The 21,701-nt window shown below is 32.7% G+C and overlaps 3 protein-coding genes across 5 annotated transcripts; 1 reads left to right on the forward strand and 2 right to left on the reverse strand.

The window, feature by feature from the left end:
* The first annotated feature begins 5,943 nt into the window (after window positions 1-5,943).
* On the forward strand, window positions 5,944-8,851 carry LOC8265399 (calcium-dependent protein kinase 26). Of its 2 annotated transcripts, XM_015715629.3 has the most exons (6): window positions 5,944-6,104; window positions 6,560-6,600; window positions 6,736-7,442; window positions 7,530-7,826; window positions 7,972-8,370; window positions 8,465-8,851. In XM_015715629.3, exons 3-6 carry the CDS (start codon window positions 6,863-6,865, stop codon window positions 8,701-8,703), a joined length of 1,515 nt encoding a protein of 504 aa, XP_015571115.1. In that variant the 5' UTR covers window positions 5,944-6,104; window positions 6,560-6,600; window positions 6,736-6,862; the 3' UTR covers window positions 8,704-8,851. The 2 variants fall into 2 exon arrangements, with proteins under 2 accessions (XP_015571115.1, XP_015571120.1); XM_015715634.3 differs by lacking the exon at window positions 6,560-6,600.
* Window positions 8,852-9,553: 702 nt separating this feature from the next.
* On the reverse strand, window positions 9,554-14,743 carry LOC8265400 (nucleoporin NUP116/NSP116). Of its 2 annotated transcripts, none has more exons than XM_015715614.3 (9): window positions 14,550-14,743; window positions 13,949-14,097; window positions 13,672-13,759; window positions 12,801-13,572; window positions 12,065-12,109; window positions 11,495-11,592; window positions 10,358-10,483; window positions 10,075-10,164; window positions 9,554-9,858 (listed from the first exon to the last, which is right to left on the reverse strand). In XM_015715614.3, exons 1-9 carry the CDS (start codon window positions 14,607-14,609, stop codon window positions 9,739-9,741), a joined length of 1,548 nt encoding a protein of 515 aa, XP_015571100.1. In that variant the 5' UTR covers window positions 14,610-14,743; the 3' UTR covers window positions 9,554-9,738. The 2 variants fall into 2 exon arrangements, with proteins under 2 accessions (XP_015571100.1, XP_015571106.1); XM_015715620.3 differs by having other exon boundaries at window positions 13,978-14,097; window positions 14,550-14,724.
* Window positions 14,744-15,738: 995 nt separating this feature from the next.
* LOC8265401 (UDP-galactose/UDP-glucose transporter 2) lies at window positions 15,739-18,970 on the reverse strand. The gene is made up of 8 exons (XM_048374975.1): window positions 18,836-18,970; window positions 18,308-18,437; window positions 18,051-18,079; window positions 17,740-17,941; window positions 17,405-17,647; window positions 17,195-17,296; window positions 16,545-16,652; window positions 15,739-16,238 (listed from the first exon to the last, which is right to left on the reverse strand). Exons 1-8 carry the CDS (start codon window positions 18,898-18,900, stop codon window positions 16,002-16,004), a joined length of 1,116 nt encoding a protein of 371 aa, XP_048230932.1. The 5' UTR covers window positions 18,901-18,970; the 3' UTR covers window positions 15,739-16,001.
* Window positions 18,971-21,701: the final 2,731 nt, after the last annotated feature.

Below are 21,701 nucleotides of genomic sequence, written 5' to 3' on the forward strand. Positions count from 1 at the left end.
AATATAATATTAAATTATAATTAATATCTTATCTTTTAGGATTAGAGCTGGTGTTTATTTAGAAATATAATTTATTAATTAATAAATTAATAGAAAAAATCATAAAATTCTTATTCATAAATTTGAATCTCATGTATCAAAAATAGTACACATGTCAAAATAAAAATTTCATGTGTCAAAAATTAAATACACATATCAAAAGAATTTAAATTTCAAAAATAAATAAATAAATATTATATATATCATGAGCTCATAAGTCAAGTACGGAACGAGCCTTGTCTACAAAGCAGAGCGACATCGTCTTGCTTGCTTTTGGTGAAGCTTCTAGATTAGATAATAGGCATTTATATATATATATATATAGAGTAGGTTTTTTTAGAGTAGTTATTGTTGTTGAAAATTGTGATTATGTCAATAAGGTGGTGCCAAAATGTTAATGATGAAATGTTAAAATTTGCCAGCAATATATTTGCTGTGAAATAGAAAGATTCGTTGAGCATTTGGATGCTAGTAATTTTACTATTTTGGAGGGCTTCAAATGGAATATAATATTATATGTAGGCGTGTATATATATGCAGGATGTTTTATATATATATATATATATATATATATAACAAGAAGTTATTCAATATAAGAAAGAATTTGAAGTTTAATATATATTGATTTTTTCGTATTATTCATTATGTTAATCATGTTGAGTTGGAAATGATATTATGGAGATAAAGAAATAACAAGTTTTGGACTGACACCTATTAGACCCCTATCAAACGGTATTTTCTGCTACAGAGGCGTTATCTGACTGGCTTACTGTTAAAATGTCTGATGATTCTGCTCCTGTGTGCGGTTTTTAGTCAAATAAATGATAGCCATGTCTGCTGGAAAAAGCCTCCTCTCTCTTTTGTTAAGTGCAACATAGATGCAGCCTTCTTATCGAATTGTTGAAGCCTGGGGTTGGGGATGGTAGTGGGTGATGATTCTGGTCATTTTATTACATGTGCTTTTCGTGTGATGAATGGTGTCTTTGAGGTCAGAGAAGGTGAGGCTGTGGGATTACGTGAGGCTCTTTCCTGGGTTAAGAATTTGGGATATCATAAGGTGATATTTGAGCTTAGTTGTAAGGCAGTGGTAGATGTTGTCATGGTTAGAACTGAAGATGTGGCTAATTCGGCTCTCTAATTTATAGTTGCTTATTGGTATCGGACCAGGAAAGAAATTTTTCAGTGTGTTTTGCTAGGAGACAAGCAAGCAGAATGGCTCATCTGCTTGCTAAGCAGTCTCGTTTTTACGCTAGTTCCATGTATTGGCTTGAGCTATCGAATTGGTTTGGTGTTCAACTTTTGAATGATTTCAATGGAAGTTTGTTTTATTTCAAAAGAAAAAGAACTTCTTGTTTATTTTATAAAAAATAAAAATATATAAAAATTTACTACAATTTTTAAATATTCAATTTATTAGCTTTATGTATATGAAATCTAAAAATATACGACATGATATTAATATAATAAAAAAGTTTATTGAATAAAAGAATTTATTTAATAAAAATGACTAAATTTAATTAATATTGAAATTTTTATGTAATCTAATTTAATAAGCTATTTAAATCTATTTCAAACTCAAATAAAACATGTTCGGATAAGTTTCAATTGAAAATTATAGAAAGAAAAAAAAGAGAAGTCAATCTAGCCTGATAGTTCAGTTTAAATATGATGGGATGTTATTTAAAATAAAAAGTAGGTGAAATATAATTAAATAAATAAAAAGTAATATTAGGACAGGAGGGTAGTTTTGTAGTTAGTGGAAGAAACGAAGGACAATTAAGAAACAACAGTTAAAGGGTAAGATGGTAAAATGAGATAAACATAGAGGTTTAGTGAGGCAGTGGCTTCGCGGTGATTGGTTAGAAAATGCAGAACCATAACTGCTCAGGTCTTATACGCAGCCGTTGATCGCTGTGAGGTCCTCTTTGATTTTACGTTCGTGATTATCCCACTAAACACCTGACTGCACGACACGTACTCGGGAATATGCTATTTAGATTTAAGGCATGTGCTCTAAACATTACATGAAATTAAACTTCTTTTTCTTTTTGCTTTTGTAGAACTTATTTTCATTTTTCTTGTTTTCTACTTCTCGCAAACAATCCTGTAATCAGCTAAAAGAATAAATTTAGGCTCCATCTATTTGTAGAAAATATCTTTTTAAATTTTTTTTATCTTTAATATTTAAAACAGCAAAAAGAATAAATTAAAAGAAAAATCATTTCAAAATAATAAAAAAAATAACTTTTCATTCTGAAAGCAAAAAGTTATTTTCAACACTTAAAAATATATTTATTAAATAATCAACACTTATTAAATATAAGACGTATAAAAAAATTTAACATTACATATCCTTTTAAATATAATTTTCATTCTTATTTCTTTCTTTAATACCATCCACCTCGTTCCGATGATGTACGATATGTGAATTATATAAATGTAATTCCAACTAAAAAAACCAACACCAATAAAAAATAATGAAAAGTAAAAAAATAAAGATTAAAAACTACAAAATTAATGCCTATCGCATATATAATCAGAATAAAAATATCAAATATAAGACCCAACAATTATTTTAAAAAAAATTGTAAGAGTAATTCAAAATTAATAATAAAAATAATAGAAAATAAAATTATCAAGGATTTGAGCTATTATTTATAAATGAATTTCAAAGGACGACATACTATTATGTTACCAGCATATTCTAAATTATTATAATAATAAATTTTTCTACAGTTTTGTTTTATTATGTTACTATGACTAGCTATTGATAATAAAATTAAAAGATATTAATTTAATTTTTAAAATTTAAATATCTATTAACACATTACATTATAATGGAGTTGCAAAATAATAATATATTTTTAAGTATAAATTTTGAAATATAAAAAATAAAATATATATTTTTTGTGTAAAAGACACACTTTAACTAATAGAATATTCATTTAAATCTTATCAGAACGATAAAATAATATATATATATATATATATATATATATATTAAATCAAATTTCAAAAACATTATAATATAATATTACAAAATAAATCAAGTAATATCTTAGGGACGATATTCTAGTTTACCGTTTCCATCAGTCGCACAGGATCCTCTAATACCATATCTACTGTAGACTCTAGTATCGAATAACATCATAATGATGATGATTTGTAATGGACGAGCAGATTTGGTCGGCCGCTGAGGAGTGATGGCGTTTGTGTTGGATTCTTTTGGCGCTTTAGGAAGTGAAATGATGATTGGGCTGACTATGGTGCATACTGGAGTTACTGAAAGGGAAAGGATGTGGGGTCCAATATTGTACTTACGTGGCACGCATGCAGTGGAGGAGCACGGAAATTATTGGTTTGTTTAAACCATCAACACGTACGAGTACGATTCCCCCCTGACGTGTAAAAGCACAATTAGTAGTTTAGTACCTTTAATTTTATGACTTTAGAATTCAATTCTTTGATTTTTTTATAATTATGATTTTTTACTATCTTTTCACGTTTGGGGAAAAACAGCAGCAGGAGAATAAGAAAGCATGAAAGTCCAACATTTAAAGAAAAACATATAACGTTTTAAACCAATTAATACTTCTCTAGTGTTAAGAATTAGAACCAAGATCACATTTGAAACTAAGTTACTTGATAACTAGCCCTTGACTTTTCTTTTTAATTTATAGAAGCTTTGCAATGCATTGACATTAAAATGGTAAAATTGATTGGAAATGAACCAAATCCATGTAGAAGTGGAGCTGAATAAATGCTAATTTGATAAACCAACTGCAAAGCCGAAACCAAGAAAGGAGGGAAAAAAAGGCTATCATTTTCCATCTCTTTCTATAGATTGCCTTTCCCCCTCCAACGGGTAAGAGGGCAATTTACCCCATGTAATTGGATACATAATTTTTAATTAAGGTTATTAAATGTATCAAAAGTTCATATAAATATTTTATTGTTTTAATAACTTGATAAATAATTTATTATTTTATATATATCAAGTTCGTCTAGGCTCTTGAGAGATGAAAAAATAGGCGATTAATGAATCAGTCCTAAGCTAACAAATATTCCGCTCGGCTCGACTTGATTAGAGCTGAAGATGAATAAGCAAAAACTAACAATTCTTTTTCATTGAGGTAGGTTTTAGTTTGTACCCTTTTTTGAGGTGCAATTCTTCACATATATGGGAAGTCATTAGCCATATTTCCGGTCTTTATTTTATGAATATATTTCCAAGCAGAAGTAAAGACGGGAGCTGATTAGTGGAATTAATGTGATAGAGACTTGGCAATGCAAGATTCTCTGAAATTTTTTAATTTCTTTTTCAATGGATCATTCACAATATTTAATTCTTTTTTTCTTACATCATCACAATTTTTTATTTAAAATCATATTTTACTAGAGTTATTACACGTGTCGTTGGCAAATGAAGCGAACCATTTTGGCAAAAATGAAATCATGGAGTATAAAACAATCTACCAACCTATTTATAGTTGGATAATTAAATGTGGAATAGTTATTATATTGTATAATAATTTTAAAATAATATAATTAGTTACCTATTTTATTAGTTATTTATTTTAGATTCATTTGATATCATTTTTAATAATATTCTTTACATATTTCATTTTATAAATCAAATATTACGTTGAGCCTCAATCAATTTTGATCTAATTTTAATTGTTAATTTTTTAATTGAACTTCATTTGAGATTAAATTCGAAAAATAATCCCTGAAGAAAGGAAATTATACATGTAGCATTATTTTAGGAGATTATCCATTAAAATTTCAGTTAATTATTGCAGACATGAATTACAATTATCAATAGCAAATACAGCACTCCAACTCATTTGTTTACAAATAATCATCTTCCATTGAAATCGAAAGTGTAAGCTCTAATATTAACAACCATGTATTCCCTTTAAATAATGAAAAAGAAAAAGAAAATGTATTTTGAAGATGGGTTTATAAATAGACTCAAGAGCTGCAAGTACCAACTACCAAAATAAATAAATAAATAAACATGAAAAGCCAAAAAAGACAAACCAAAACCCTCAACACAACAGAAAAGAAAATAAAATAAAAGGAGCAGCAGCAAGGACATAATAAAGTGTCATCAGAAGTCAACTAAGCTATCAAATGGAAAGCCAAGAAATAGAAAAGTAACAATTACAGCCAATTACAAAGCGGTGACAGCCAAGATCCTGCTTGCCTCTAATAAGTTCTTTCTTATTTATTTATATTTTCCTTTTGGCCTGGCTTCTGATGAATACTAACAACAGAAATTCTGTATCTTGGCCAACAAGGAGTTTTTAAACAAGAAAGGCATACAGATTTATTTATTTATGATATATATATTCCCTTCCATAAAAGAAAGGTACACCTAAATGAAGTAATCATAGCCACTCATGTGGCATAAACAAGTAATCAAATAGACAGACCAACACTACAAAGTGGGTTTATGATCATGCATAAGAGTTATGACCACCCATCCATTTATCCGACCAAATGAGCTTCTTCTTGGTCCTACTTAATCACATGTGATGATGGGAGTCACCCTAAATAAGCACTGAATTCTTCACTTGGACTCAGCTGGCCTATCACGAGTACTATTAAGTTTTATGTCTTATAAGAGTTGATGAATAAGTAAAAGAAAAAACAGAACCCAATGATGTAACTAAAAGTTTTGTATTTCCTTATTAAGAAATCAGTATTTTGTAGATAGATTTGCAAATGCAATTTGCAATCAAGTAAGATGCAGGTTTCAGGGTAACTATTACTAAAAGAACCTATTGTGCCACGTGTCAGAATATAGATGGTGCAGTTGCAACTTTCTATTTTGCGCGTATAATGGAGTAAGGCTTAAGATTCTCTCTGTGGTAAAGGAACATAAACATTATCAGAAAGATGGAAACAGGTTCTTCCGGTAACCAGTCATGATTGGGTTTTGAACTAAAATGCCAAAGTGTGAAACAGAAACGAAAAGAACCAACGACTGGTTTCAGACTCCATAGACTTTGCTTTAACGGACCCCTTTCTCTCCCCTTTCCTATGGTCTCCATGAACAGGTCAGCACCTTCAACTTCTTCTGTTTATGATTACAGATGTGTTCTTTTTGGTGCATTTTGTGATAGTTTATATTGATAAATATGTGAACTTCTCTATTTTTATGGTTGCTTAGGTATGACAGTTTGTTGGAGTTCTGCATTAAATTTTAATATTCTAGTGAAGGGCTTTATGGTTTGTTCTCCGTTTTTTATTGTATCACATCTTCCGGGTATGGTAGATTTTTCGTGATGATCAAACTTTTAGAGTTTAAAAAGTTACAATCTTTTATCCTTATATTCTTGGGACGATTTCTTGACTTTGGTTTCAGTTTATGATATAAGATCCAAATTTGAAATATAGATTATGCTTAGTTTCTATATAATCTTATGAGTTCCAGAATATGTGTTTTGTGCGTATGTCTTTGTACATAGACTCGTGCAGGTTACTGAAATTTAAATTTGATTCTATTTGCTAGGTGATTGATGTTTTCCAGCTATTTGTTTCTGGAAATTGAAGGTTACTATTTACTTTTATTATCTTTTTAAAAATTTATTCCACTGTTTTTCTATGGCGGGAGATTAACTATGTTATGAGGGAAGCTCCATGGGTATGTTGATTTCGTATTCAAGCTCTGTCCATGTGCTTTCACAGGGTTGATCTCAACTTTGGCCTCAAAATTGAGCTAAACAGAATGCTAAAATGTGATCAATAACTACCGAGTTACAGGGTTTGCTAAAGTTGGAAATAAAGTCTCATCAGTAAGATTGCGCCTTGTGATATGGAGGCTCATGTCGTTGGCCAGAGTTCATCAACATCATGCAAATGTTATAAAGTGTCAAACCTGACTCAGACAATTGTGAATGCTACTGAAATTTCAAATTTGAAAGATCGGTATATTCTCGGAGAGCAATTAGGATGGGGCCGATTTGGTGTCATAAGGGCATGCAGAGATAAGGTGACCGGTGATGTTTTGGCTTGCAAATCTATTGCTAAAGATAGATTGATCACCCTCGATGATGTGCGCAGTGTGAAGCTTGAAATTGAAATAATGACAAGGTTATTTGGGCATCCAAATGTTGTAAATCTCGAGGCGGTGTATGAGGAGGATAATGATGTGCATCTATTGATGGAGCTGTGTGCAGGTGGAGAGCTTTTTCACCAGCTTGAGAAGCTCGGAAAGTTCTCAGAATATGATGCTCAAGTTATTTTTAGGCATCTAATGCAAGTGGTTCAGTATTGTCATGACAATGGCATTGTCCATAGAGATTTGAAGCCAGAGAACATTCTCTTAGCTACCAAATCCTCTTTATCGCCAATCAAATTGGCAGACTTCGGGCTTGCAACATACATCAAACCAGGTAAAGCTTGTATCTGCATTTCTTTCATTAGAAGATGGTATTAGATAGGAAGTTATCTAGAATCGTTTTTCTTTTGAGCACTTGCAGGGCAAAATTTGCACGGAACAGTTGGAAGTCCATTTTATATTGCTCCTGAGGTACTAATTGGAGGATATAACCAGGCTGCTGATTTATGGAGTGCTGGTGTCATTCTTTACATTCTTCTTAGTGGGATGCCTCCATTTTGGGGGAAGACTAAATCTAGGATCTTCGATGCAGTTAGAGCTGCAGACCTACGGTTCCCTCGTGATCCTTGGGATCAAATATCGGCATCTGCAAAGGACTTGATAACTGGAATGCTTTGTGTGGATTCTTCAAAGAGGCTCACCGCTGCACAGGTTTTAGGTATGTCATTGCATGCGTGTTTGTGCACTAGATACATATTTATAGGACTACAAAGGGGGTTTCTCTTAATATTTGCATTTGGCTTCGTTGCATATCAAACCTACAGTAAGTTTCTCTAGTAATAGGGGTTACTGTCTTTTTACAGCTCACTCCTGGATGCAGGATTGTGGAGAGCCAGTACAAGAAATCTACAAGCAGGACAACCTTGACTTTGCACAGCTAGAAATGGGTGGAGAGTCTTTCTCTATCCCAGTAATTAAGAGGGAGCACGATTATAGTTTCAACTATTCTTCACCTGTAGTTGGTGAAGGTCAAGCGGAGCAATCTCCTACCTTCACATCTTCATTTTCTTCAATGCCAGTTGAGGCTGAATCTGGAGGTTTCTCTTTTAGCATCTGTGATGAATCAGGTGTAACAGAGCTCCCTTCCCCAATCCCATCCATGTTAAGCTTTACCTTCTTCGGTCCAAATCCTGCAGTTGAGGAGGGAGAGGCTTTATTTGGTTTTTGTGAGGCTGAGTCAAAAAGGGATAGTATTCATGGAGGTGGGTATAAATCTCTTGTTTGTAAGATTGTATAAATCTCTTGTGTTTGTAACATGTGTGTCCATAAAAGAACTAATACGATAGATGTTAGCAGATGGAGAGCCAACCTTAGGAAAGCCATTTGTATTGCCGGAGACCTCTCTTTTTGTAAAGCGTGGAGTGGGAGAAATGCAGAGGACGAATGGATCAAGAGTTTCCAGCAGAAGGAATCATACCATTGGACTCGGGGAGCTTGATCAACTCAATATTATAGTGACAGAGTCAGTCATCCGCTGGGCATCCTGCACACAAATTCCAACTGCCCCATCACTTAGATTATCACTTGTTTGCTAGAATGGATACACAAAGTGGACCATCAAGTGACTATCAAGACGATAGGACTTGTTTGACTTTAGTTTATGGAATTACGATTTTTGCTTTCTGTTTGCTAAGTGTAAGATATCATGACCAGTGTTTGAAAAGTAATAACCAATTTCTAACATATGGTGGACAAAATTGCAATACAATCTCTAATTCTTTTGCAGTTCAAAACATTTTGAGTGTTAGGGACAGAACTCTTGGAGTTTCTCGGTTGCTCGGCAAAATTCCAGCAAATAGATTACTTTTACAGTCCTGAATCTCAGCTCAGATGTTCTGCAGGACCATAGACATACAAATTTTCAATTTTTCGGCTGCTACTGCTCCTGTTTGTTATTATCATTCTCTATTTTTGGATTCCATCTAACAAATTCAAATGATGCATCTTCGCAAAAACAAGCTGAGAAAACCAGAAATACTGCATCTAATTATGTTTTACTTCAGTGACATCTGGCAGCAGATTATTTGGTTCCTCTATACTTCCTCAGGCAGGACTCCAAGTTAAGGAGTTACTCCGCATCATTCTTGATTCTATGAGAATTTATAACTATCCTCAAGTTAGACGAATTATCCAAAGAGGATCACTTAATTGTAGTCTTTTCCTTTCTTTCTATTGCATTCTTTCTCATCATATCATATTCTAACAGTGGATGTATAATGCAGAATGTTCCAATATGTTCAACTCCAGCAGTCATAGCAAGTCTTTACTCCTGCAATTATCCCTTCAACTCGAGCATTATATGAATACTGCGAACCACATACCCAATCATCCAAATTACAACTGAAAACTGCTAACATTTAACAAGAAAATATAAGCGTTAAAATATAAGCTTGGAACAAGGACTTCATTCTTTTTTCCCTCATGGTACAAGCATTTTAAATACAATTTGTTTCATGGAGTCCAAAATATGAAAATGGACCCCAGTTATTCTTTTGCTCCCCAAACAAGTTGCCTTACCTCCTAATATGATGCTCACTGCAAAATTTAAGAATTTTGTTGTACAATTAATTTTAAGACTCAGGAGCATATTCTTGTATTGCCGTGGCTAACTTATTTCGATCCTCTTCTGTTTTTGTCCTAATTAAGAAGGTACGTGCCACGACACTATTACTATCACCACCATCGTCGCCCTACAAAAAGCCAACTTTTAAGTTTCATTACAGGAAATACCAAGAAGCACTTGAAGAAATATTATTAATCGTAAAAGACCCTGAAAAATCACAACTAGGAATTATCATCCATCAACCATGACACTAAGCTCCGGATGCACATGTCTGAAACCAGAGAAACCAAGCAAAATATTGGAAGTTCAGAGATTTACAGATATTTAACATTGCAAGGCTTACCGCAGTATGAAATATTGCAACAAGAGAATTCTTTTGTAAATTTGTCTTGATCCCCGGATATAGCAAAGCATTTAATACCACTCTTCCTGCCTGCCATCAACAAAACAGAACAGGAAGTAAGATCACAGATGCACTACAGTTTACACAGAAATGGTTGGAGCAAACATTATGGTGGACCCTACCAATGAATACCAAAATGCAGAAGGGATTATGAAAAGAAAGAAGCCAGTTGACAATTACACTATTAAGAAAGAAACCAAAATAAGCCTGTAACGGAACGTACATCATTTCGAACAACTATGGTTGGTTTGGATTCTTTTGTACCCTTGTTGACACCCTCTTTGCATTTGATGGATAGCTGTCCCATTCCTTTGTCTTTCCATGTGTCTTTATCTGATACATCTGTTGACTGGACACATCAAAGAGCAAAAGCAGATATTTAACCATTAAGAAAGCGAATCAAACAAGACTTTAAAAGCCACAGCACTTGACAGACAATATAACCAAATTTGAAGTCGTAAATGAACTAGAAATAAAACCTACATATCAAAATTACTAGTTGATAGAAGAGCTAACAACATTGTGAACCCCAACATCACGGTCATGGTGGACAAAGAGATGAGTAGTTCAGAAGTAGATCAAACAAATAACATAACCAGTAAAATATATCATGAAACACTATATACAAGATAACAGATTTGCAATGATGGGCTCTGTTGGTAGCCGTCAGTTTCTAAGGTGTATAATTACCAACTCTTTCAGGGGCAAACATGAATTCATGCAAATACAATGCGGAAAAAAAAAAAAAAGCCGCATATATCACATGCCTGTGCATGTAAATTGACACAGAAACATAAGCTGCAGCCATGTTGTTTGATTTTTTAATTTTATTGCATAAACGTTTCATTATGTCACTTCAAATAGATTATCATATATGATTGGAGTCTACATAATCTAAGAAAACGATACCTTCCTGGTTCCATTAGGAATATTACACAAGCACTTGGCATATACACCATAACCATCTTCCAAAACCACTTAAAAGAAACTCAAACAAAGATCCTTCAATTTACCACCAAAAAATTTCAAATGCGCCAAAAATGGATCCTCAGATGCAGAGTTATACCTGAGGCTAAAGTACATAACCATTCTCTTTTTCTTTTGCTATAATACTTATAAAAAGCTCATGAATTACGTCATTAAGAAAAACAGAAAAGAAAAGATATCCACTTCAAGAATAAATTCAACAAGTTTCAGATGGCCAACTAATCACTTAAGAAAGTTATATGCCTGTAGCACAAACTTGAAAACAAATAAATAAGAAGTCCAAAGTGACGAAGTTAAATTTCCCAATATTGAGTAATTCAAATAATTCCCTCTTGGCATGTCATCAACAAGCATAGGCTACTATAATAATCACCTTGACATACAGTTTGCACTTGACTTCATGGACAACAACAATACCCTTCTCCTCAGACTTCTTCAATGATGGGCTGCTGGGTTGCTCCAATTCGTTTTCTGATAAAAGAAACAGATGCTCAATTCAGTATCTCTAATGGCTCATCTGTGAGGCAGGGAGATAATGTCTATAAGAATTTTTTATAAAAGTAACTGATGAATTATACCCTGTACCAGTTATGATGTCAACACTCAAGAAACATGCAAATAAACTGTTTACGTGAGATGAGATTTTTGAAAAGAAAAATGAACCAATATAATGAAAGAACAATCCAAAATCTTGACTCTTTAAAGTTCAAAAGCTGTTTCCAAATATCACCACATGTATCCCCAAGAATTGCAATTACGAAATGGAGGTATTATGTATTCCACATAAATTGATGAAAATACAGAACAAAATATAAAACAGCCAAGTGACAATGATCACAAAAGTCACCACAGGGTTTGAGTTTGAGTTTGAGTTCAGATAAAAATGGCATCAATATATCAAAAATTGCCCAAAAGGAATAGAAAAATAATATATTCAGCTCACCATCAACATCATCTGCAGTGTTATTTGTAGGAGCAGAATTTTGACCTGGGATAAACAATATGACAGAAGTGAGTCAGACTTGCGAGCTCCATAGTAGAAATGCAAGTTTTGTTGCACACTGTAAAGGTCACTAATAGTAACCTTTGAACCATTTTAACAAAGTTTTACTTTTGAGTACAAAATGAAATCTAAGTAGCCAAATAAATATTGTTCTTTGATCTGTTATCACTTTAACTTTTTTTGTGTATACATATCTTAATACCTCTAACAAACTGTTGTCTTTCCACCTGATTGTGGACATATGTTACATCGCCCATAAACCAAAAAGAAAACAGAAGTCGAATACTAAGGAGTGCAGACAGCTGACTATCAACCAAACATCAGATAATTTACAACCTTCAAAAAACTCGGATTAAAATTTTGAAATCAAAATTAACACACCATGAACCATCAATGTGCATGTATTGTGGTCTGGATGATCTTATAAACCACATAATTATGTGTTAATAGTAGAAACTCTCTTAACCTTATATTATAGCACTTTCATCTCCATTCAATAAGATTATAACTATCTTATGTTTCTTTCTTGGATTCATTTCAGAGACAAATATTTATTGTTCATTTTCATTGGGACATGTTTCCAACTTAGCATCTTAGACCACCCCTGCAAAACGCATGGTTCCCTTCCCCAATCCAAAAAATAAACATAATTTGATGTGAAGCAGTATATACCTACCAAAAGATATAGAAGTTGGAGTTTTGGAAAACAATCCTGTGCTTTGGTTGTTGGAGAACAATCCAGAGTTTTGACTAGCAGAAGAAAGTGAGGAGCTCTGACTGTTCAAGAACAAGCCAGTGGTTTGATTAGTGAAAGCTACTCCAAAATTCTGACTGCTGGAGAACAATCCAGAGCCCTGATTAATGGAAGAAACGGCAGAGCTCTGACTGTTGGAGAACAATCCAGAGCTCTGATTAGCAGAAGAAACTGCAGAGCTCTGACTGTTGGAAAACAACCCAGAGCCCTGATTAGCAGAAGACAGTGTGGAGCTCTGACTGTTGGAGAACAACCCAGAGCCCTGATTAGCAGAAGACATTGCGGAGCTTTGACTGTTGGAGAATAACCCAGAACTTTGATTAGCAGAAACAACTGTCGAGCTCTGACTGTTGGAAAGAAGTCCAGAGCTCTGGCTCTTGGAAAATGGTCCAGTGCTTTGACTGTTGGAGAATAGAGCAGAATTCTGACTACTAGAGAACATACTTGAGCTTTGCATATTAGAGAAAACTCCACCCGAACTTTGATTGTTGGAGAATACACTAGAGCTCCATGATGCAGTAAAACTTGTACTTGCATCCGGTGAAGGAAACCCAGTTTTCCCTTGAAACAACTTGACCTCATTATTGTTTTTTAATCCAGGCACTGATTTCTTCCCAGCGCTGAGATATTCAGCAGTAGTTCCTTCTTTTTCAGAATTTGCTTTGAGCCAGTTCACAACATCACTGAACTTCTCCTGCAATTAAAAAATAAAGAATACCATGAGCTACTATTAACCAAAAAGGACCCAGAATAAATGTAACTTTTCAATTAAAAACAACTAAAAACTAGATACCATAATGTTTGAAGCATGAGCAAGGTAATCTCGAACCCCATCTTCCCAAAGTTCATCAGGGTGATTCTTCAGTTGCACTTGCACCCAACTATTATAAATGGAAAAAAAAAAAAATCATACATTTGGTGAAAATCCATAAAAAGCTTGGACAAAAATCAGCCATATTGGTAGTGAAGACAATAAAACTAGTTACTTAAAAGACCCATTAGTAGGATCTAAAAATCATTGTGTCCAACCATTAATCAAAAAGTTGTGAAAATTAAAGAAAAAAGTGGACCTGGCAAATTGAGTATTGAGAGCTCTCACATGCTGTAGAGAAGACTCAGCTCGTTGGGCATCCAAAGTGGTTATAGGTTGCAGTTGCAATGATGGTTCTGCTCTATGAATATCAATAGGAGATCCTGAAATCAATCTTTTATTCCTAAACTGCAAAAGAAAATTTAAAAAAAAAAAAAAAAAGAACATATAACCAGCTTATCCAAAATAAAACTAAAAAACCAAACGAGAAAGAAATAAACATACCTACAAAAAGATGTCACGTTTACATTTTGTTCATCTATCTTATTGCCTATCTATCTATCTCTTACAACACGAACTAATAACTTCTCTCTTAACTTAACATCAACAAGACCTTAACATTAGCAACCGATATTTTTATAAAATAAAATACAAACCTTTTAAACCTAATTTCACTTCTCTTACCTAAAGAAGTGAAAAATCAGCATCAGTTCAAGTACTAATTAAAGTTAAATTAATCTAAATGCATACCATTTGCACCTCATACTTCAATATTAATATCTTCAAAAGAAACAAGACGAATAGAACTGGGTAACTAAATTAGGGTTTTAAGAGCTGCAAAAAGAAGAGAAGCAACTCACAGCCGAGTCGTTGGTTTCCGGCGCCGATTCCGAGACGGCGAAACGTTTTGCTCCTTTCATGATTTTTCGCTTTTGATTTCGATTGAAAAGCACCCAAAAAAATTGAGGTTTTCTCTTTAAACTTTTTGAAAAAATTCTGGCTTTTTCTTTCAGGCTAATACAGTAATATGAATGATGCTAAAAAAGCAGAGGTATTTTTCGAAGAAGAAAAAAATTAAGGATTAATTTGATTAGAAGGAGGGATGGTTTTAGCCGTTAGATCAGGTGGGGAACTAATTTTCAATTGAGACCGTTAGATCTGCTTATTAATTAGGGCTCATGAGGGGCTACACTTGAGTGGCCCATGCGGGGCACGTGTTTTTGTGGTATTATGGGGCCTACCGCTTATTCTGAGAAGGAGCAAAGCTTTTTGGGTTCAGGGCAAAAACCCTCAAATGCGTAAAAGTATATCTTCCAGCTATTAACATCTCAATTAAAATAATTCACTTAACGTGGAATTCATTTTGCATAATTATGCTTTCAAAGAAAAAAAAATTCCTTATTTAAAAAAGAAAAAGGAAAAAAACCCTTTTCATAAATTATAAAAAAAATTAAAAAGAAATTCTTCATTGCAAGAATATTAAAGGACTAAAAATCCACTAATTGGTCTAAGTACGTAAATAAGAATCTCATATTATATAGTTGCATTTTAAAAATATTCCAAGTGCAAAGGAATAAAAAAATTAAAAATGGTTGCAACAGTTATGTTTCCATGTATGATAATTAAATGAATAGGGAACTTGGTATAGATGCAATTTAAAAATAAATAAAGAAACTGCTGGTAGATGGTACCCACATGAGCTAGCTCATTCTTATGAGAATCCTATGCATTTTAATTATTTATACCTCTCTAAATTTAAACCGTTTAATCAGTTTAGTATTTTAATCTAATAAATATTTAAATTTATTTTTTTATAATATTGTAACACTTTTTAATATATATCTCAATATATGTATATATACTATATTAAAATAATAAAATTTAAATATTTATCAAATTAAATTAGAAATTAAAAAGGTGAGATAACATATTTATCCTTAATTCATTAAGCCAAAATTCTTAGGAGTGATTGGATCTTGGGATAGGCTAAAACCAAATAAAAACAGGTAAGTGAATTTTTGGTGACACTGAATTAACAAAACAGAAGCAAGCAAAAAAGCAGCCACCATCTAAGAATGAGCTACTGTAATTGATTTAACAATAATAAACCTAAAAACACAAGTCATGGTCATCAGAAAATACACATTACAACTGGCTTTTGGCTAACGTAACTTCTCTATTCTCTCTCTCTCTCTCTTCTACTATTTCTAGTCTTTCTGCCTCTGTGTAATGAGAAATCAAGGAATTAACAAAATGAAAAACAAAAAATAAATAAAGAATGAAATTGAGCTTCATCTTTCAACTTTAATCATTTATACTAAAGGCCTTTTCTCTTCGTCTTCTTCATTACCAACTAGACTTTTCTCTGTTTTCAAATGGGCCATCTCTTGCTTGGCTGCCCTTCTAATGGCAGGTTTGTTATCCGGCAACATCTTCAATATAATCCCCATGGATATCAGCAGCAGCCCTGAAGCATGCTGCTCTGTTAATGGCTTTGTAAATATCATATATGAAAGCAGCAAGGTCACCGCCTTCCGAGCCGTTGTTATCTACATGACAGCATAAGATTAAACCCAGAAGTTAGATATGTACACCCATGAGTCTTGTTATTATCTTTAGCCCATGTGGGATCCATAAACTTGCTAATGATGGATGGATGGACCATTACTTGCAAAGTATACACCATAGTTTTACTCGAGTTTTTCTTCCCAAACACACTGCACTCATTTCAAACCCATCTGAAAAGGAAGGACTGGGACTACCCCACTAGTCCTCCAAGTGGGATATTACACAAGTGGACAGTAAATTTATAACTTCTAAAACAAAAAGCAAGCATTTATAGCAACAAATAGTACCATGGCAGTGGTGGCAGCCCCGAAAATAGCAATGAGGGATAAAACTGACACTTGACCGATGAATGTGGCCATAGCTTCAAATACAAGTACCCCATACACATATGGATGCTGCAATCAACACAAAATATTAAGGGACATTACTCCAATCATATAACCAGAAATTGTATAAAAGACGTGGACTATCAAATGGAATCACGAATGATTAAAGGCAATGACAATCAACACATCTTAAATTAGTGATTTACTCAAACAGAAATTATCTTAATCTATCAATTCATTAATGTACAACACATGCTGCATGCCTTTCACTCCGTTAAGCAACTGAGTTACTTTCCCACTTGCAATTATGTATCACATGTTTCCAATATTTTTATTGCAAGTTCTACTCCCGATATAAAACCTCCAGTTACAGAAAGCACTACTTGAAGCTTGACTATGTTAAAACATAGCATTGACCAATAAACATATTAAAAAATGGACTATCAACCACCAAGTCATTGATCTTCCCTAGGAAATTCTATAGCTGTGCATGGCCGGCACGTTTGTGTGACATTACTCCAACACCGTTGTTAAAATAAATAAATAAACAGTGTAATTGTCTTTAAGAAGAGGTTAAACATCGATACTAGAAGTATGGTAATGTTCTTTACTTGAGAACAAGAATTCCACGCTTTAAACAGCTCTCCTGTTAAGATCATTGGTGGGAGCAATAAAGGCAATCCTACTACAGTTGAGCAAAATAGCACCTCAATCTGTTAGACAAGGAAATATACATATAAAATAATTAATATCAGATAGCAAAGTTATGAAAAATCAACATTGCATTACTTAACCGGTGATAAAATTGTGATCATGATCACCTGAGTTGTTTCAGGATTCATGGTAAAAATGGCTTCTTGCAAATTCCCCATTAAAGAGTCCATAATTAAAGCACCGCAAATCATTATAACACCGATCGTACTAAAATTTGGAGAAGTTTGAGCATCAGCTAAAGTGAAAAGGATAAGACCAACAACTAGAAGCAGAGCAGAGATGTATTCATGAAATGGATATTTCCTTCTCAATCCAGGAATGAAAGCACCCATTATCATGACTGGTAGAACCTAAATTGTCAAAAAAAAAATCATACTACTCTTTATAATTAACAGAAGGTAAATAAAGTAACCAAGAAAAGTTTTAGTTTTCAAGAAATTACCTTGGTGGATTTGAACATGATTTGGGCAGGATAGTTAAGGTAGGCCAAGGAACCTTTGGTCAAACCATGAGAACCCATTAAAACAGCAGAGAGTTTGACATAAGTTTTCCATGGATTCACCATTTGCTTGGTGGTGAAACCCTGAAAATATATCAGCACCAGGTACACAAATCCTTGTACAAAAGTGAAATACCAGCCATAGCTGAAAATCCAAAAAAGAAGACGAAGAATTTATGCTCGATTAGACCTTCAACACCGAAAAAAATTAGCTAATAGAAACTGAAGTTATTAATACAGAAATGGTGCACTACCTGAATTGAAGCCGATTATACACATATTCCTGTAATGAAACAGAAAAAAAAAAATTATGAACATCGATTAATTGAGGTTAAAAGAATAATTCAAGAGCCAATAGAACAATAATTTGAAACTTTCACATTTCAAAAAAAAAAAAAAAACTGGAAATAAACAGAGGTAAGATCCAAAATTCCTCGCTACCAAACAGAGCAAAGGTTGCAATGCATGTTAAAATTAAACCCAAAAGGCAATTGAGTAAAGGAAAACAAACCTCGCAAATGCCATTAACAAGATAACCAAAGAAAAACCCAGAAGAACAAATAAGGAACTGTTGCCATAAAGGTCTATCAGAAAGTGAAATCCCAAACAGAGACCTTGACTGATCCTCACCCTTCATATTCCTGATCACCAAAAATTCTTTTAACAAAAAAAAAATCTCAAAAAGAAGAGAGTCCAAGAGATTGTTTGCTTGTTTTGTGCGCTAAAGGTGCATGGCAAAGTATTAAAAAAAAAAAAAACGAAAAAGGAGAGGGGGGGAGTATTTGGTTGCTGTATTAAGAAGAAAAGTATCAGAGTGAAAGTTTAAAAAGAAAATAATAAAAACAATAATTCTTCTGTTATTTCCTCTCTCTTTTCTCTCTGAAACCCAAATGAAATAGATAGAGATGAAAAGGCGGTGTTTGCAAATGAGAGGGGTTTTTATTTAAAGAGAGAAGAGTTAAAAAATGGAAAGGAAACTGAGTCACACTTGACGACACGTTTGGGAATTCGGACTCGGGAGAGTTTCCGGTTAGGTTACCCGCCAAGTAACGTTGACAAGCCCGTTTCTTCAGCAGTGCAAAGTCTTGTTGGCTGCCTTTCCATCCAATTTCTAAAACGAATAACATAGCCAAGGAGATGAGAGCAATCTTCTTCCTCTCCGAAAATTCTTATACAGACTGAGCCAATAACATTGGATCTAATATTATTAATATTCAATTATATTAATTTAAGAATTAAATTTTATATTAATATATATTGCCTAATATTTAATAATAATAATAACGTGTCCTTATAATTTAACAATTTCTAACTTTATTGCTTAAGTGTCTAATTATGAAATGATATACGATTTGACAGTCAAAAAATAATATTATGAGTTATTTAATTTTAAATTTTATATAATTTATGAATTGTAAATTTTTTAATATTGAAAAATTTATTTTTATTCCGATATTATATGATAAAAAAGAATTACATTATGGTTAATGTCACTGAAATTATGTTATAACTTCTGATTTTGTCCAAATAAATACAACTTTACAGTTAACAACTATTAAGTATGTAATCTAAGAATTTTGGGTAATGTTTTTTGCATTCGAAAATGCTTGAATATCAAAGCTCTTATATTTGCTAGAAATACTACAATAGTGTTAATTTATTTTTTATTAAATTTGATAAAAATGAAACGAAATGGTATTATTATCTGCTTCAAATCTGAAAGTATTCTCTTATTGGGCATTTTATTTCTTCAAGTCTGTTGAATTGTCTTAATAAGTAAGTAATTAGAGATTATTGACATTGAAGGGATTATTAGGAACATATTTAAATATTTGGATCCTGTCAGCCTCTCATGACCATAGTAAAACAAAAGTTTCTTAATATAAGCATTCTCTCTTGATTTCCTCTCCGGCAATTGTCCAATTTTCCTTTTTTGAATCACACAGGTAGATTACGTTTAATGGATTCATTACATTCAACTAAATTCAATTACTTTTCTAAAGAAAAAAAAAAAAAAAAACTTCATGTGTGAATATGATACATGACATAACTGCTAAAACTGAATTATATTTTAAATTCTATAAAAAGTAAAAGGTAAGATCCAAAAGTGCATAAAGTAAAAGGTAAAATATAATTAGATGAACAATAGCGCTAATAGTGAATTGAGTCACACAAAAAATTTCTCATAGAAAACAAACCATGCAACACTCACTATTCATGATGGTCACCTATTTGTTATCGTATGTTACACCTGCATTTTAATTACATGGACCGGTCTTCTTTTCAGTTTGATTTTGAACTTTGATCCATGCACATATTTTTGCTTACTTTTCTTCTGACTCTTACTATTGTGTACTTAATTTATATATAAATATTTCCTCAATTTTTTTATAATCATTGATTAAGGCCGCCACATACACCACCACAATCAGTCTTTTATAAATTGAACCAAAAATAAAATAGTCAAACAAAATGTTCGTCAGCGGCCACCTGAGTCCCCACTACCATTTCTAATTTCTTTTGTTTTCTTTTCTACAAAGTATGTCTATCATCTCCTCCGCCGTCACTATATCTGATTTTGAACAAAAAGGGTATATAAAATGGACTGTTGAAACAAAACCCAGTAACACCCATCAACACAAAGCCTGTAAGTATTCACATAAAACATTAAATTCGTCTAGAAATTGAAAAAAAAAAAAAAAAAAAACTCTTCGCTACTGTTACATTGCACCAAATATATTTTGATTGTTTTATATTTAAAGAATAAAAGATGATAAAAGTTTAATTTCTATATTTGTCATTCATTAATGGTAAAACATAATGTATTAAAAATTTAAAATATTTTATCTTTATACACATAATAACTTCTCACTATTCCCTGGTGAAAATCTTTTAGTTCAAATAAACGAGGAAAGGGGCTGGTAGGCTCGGCCTTTAAATAATAATTGTGTCAGCGGCCTTTTGGAGTTGGGCCAATGACTTTGGAACTCAATAGAGTTGTTGGGTTTAAACCTGGTACAAGTGGATATTTTGAGTCAGGTATCAGCTACTTTTTGCATTATTTACGTGGGGACTAGCAAAGTTTCCTATGTCTATTGAGTGAAATTTCCAGGTTTAAACTTAAAGCATTTGTTTATACAATTTGTCTACTGTAGCTAATCTCGAATACTTCTCAGTGATACATATTTCATCCAAATTAACAATTGCAACTGCTACATATGCTTAAATTGACTAATAAACTTGCATACTTGATTCCATGTAATTAATCTATTTTCTTCCTTATACATATCAGGAAATGTACGCCGATCTACACCGGTGAACTGTTCTTGATCTATTCAACAACAAATATTGCTCCAGTTGTAGTACTTGAAAAATCACTCTGACGGTCAAATTAGTATTTAGTTACACCAAAAGAACATAAGTGTTTAAAGAGTTATAATTACATTGTCTTTCTCCAATATCTTGTAGACGATAAGACTTATCATTTTAGAGAGAGTCTATCATTCAGTAAATAACAATGACATCCACAAAAGTTCTCATCCATATATATGGTAAACTAAGTTGTATTGGAGTAGACTTCTAACTCTCGAGGTCAGCTCTTGATGTAATTGATTTATGGATCGGCATAAAAATTAGAATAGGGCAAGCTTGTATCACTTCTTTATCAACTTTAATCTCAATATATTATAAGAATATTCCTTAGTGATTAAGTTTTCACTTCTGGATATGGGTTTCAACTCCGAGGTTGATTTCTCAATCAACATCGATAAGGGCCTAGATACTTTTTATATTATAGGCAAACTAACGTAATTCATTAAGGTTACCTAGTACAATGAGATTCTATTGATATAATTCATTTCAAATAGAATTGATGAAGAATTCTATTAATATGAATTTGATAGGAA

This window comes from Ricinus communis, chromosome 5 (assembly GCF_019578655.1).
Source record: "Ricinus communis isolate WT05 ecotype wild-type chromosome 5, ASM1957865v1, whole genome shotgun sequence".
NCBI lineage: Eukaryota > Viridiplantae > Streptophyta > Magnoliopsida > Malpighiales > Euphorbiaceae > Ricinus > Ricinus communis.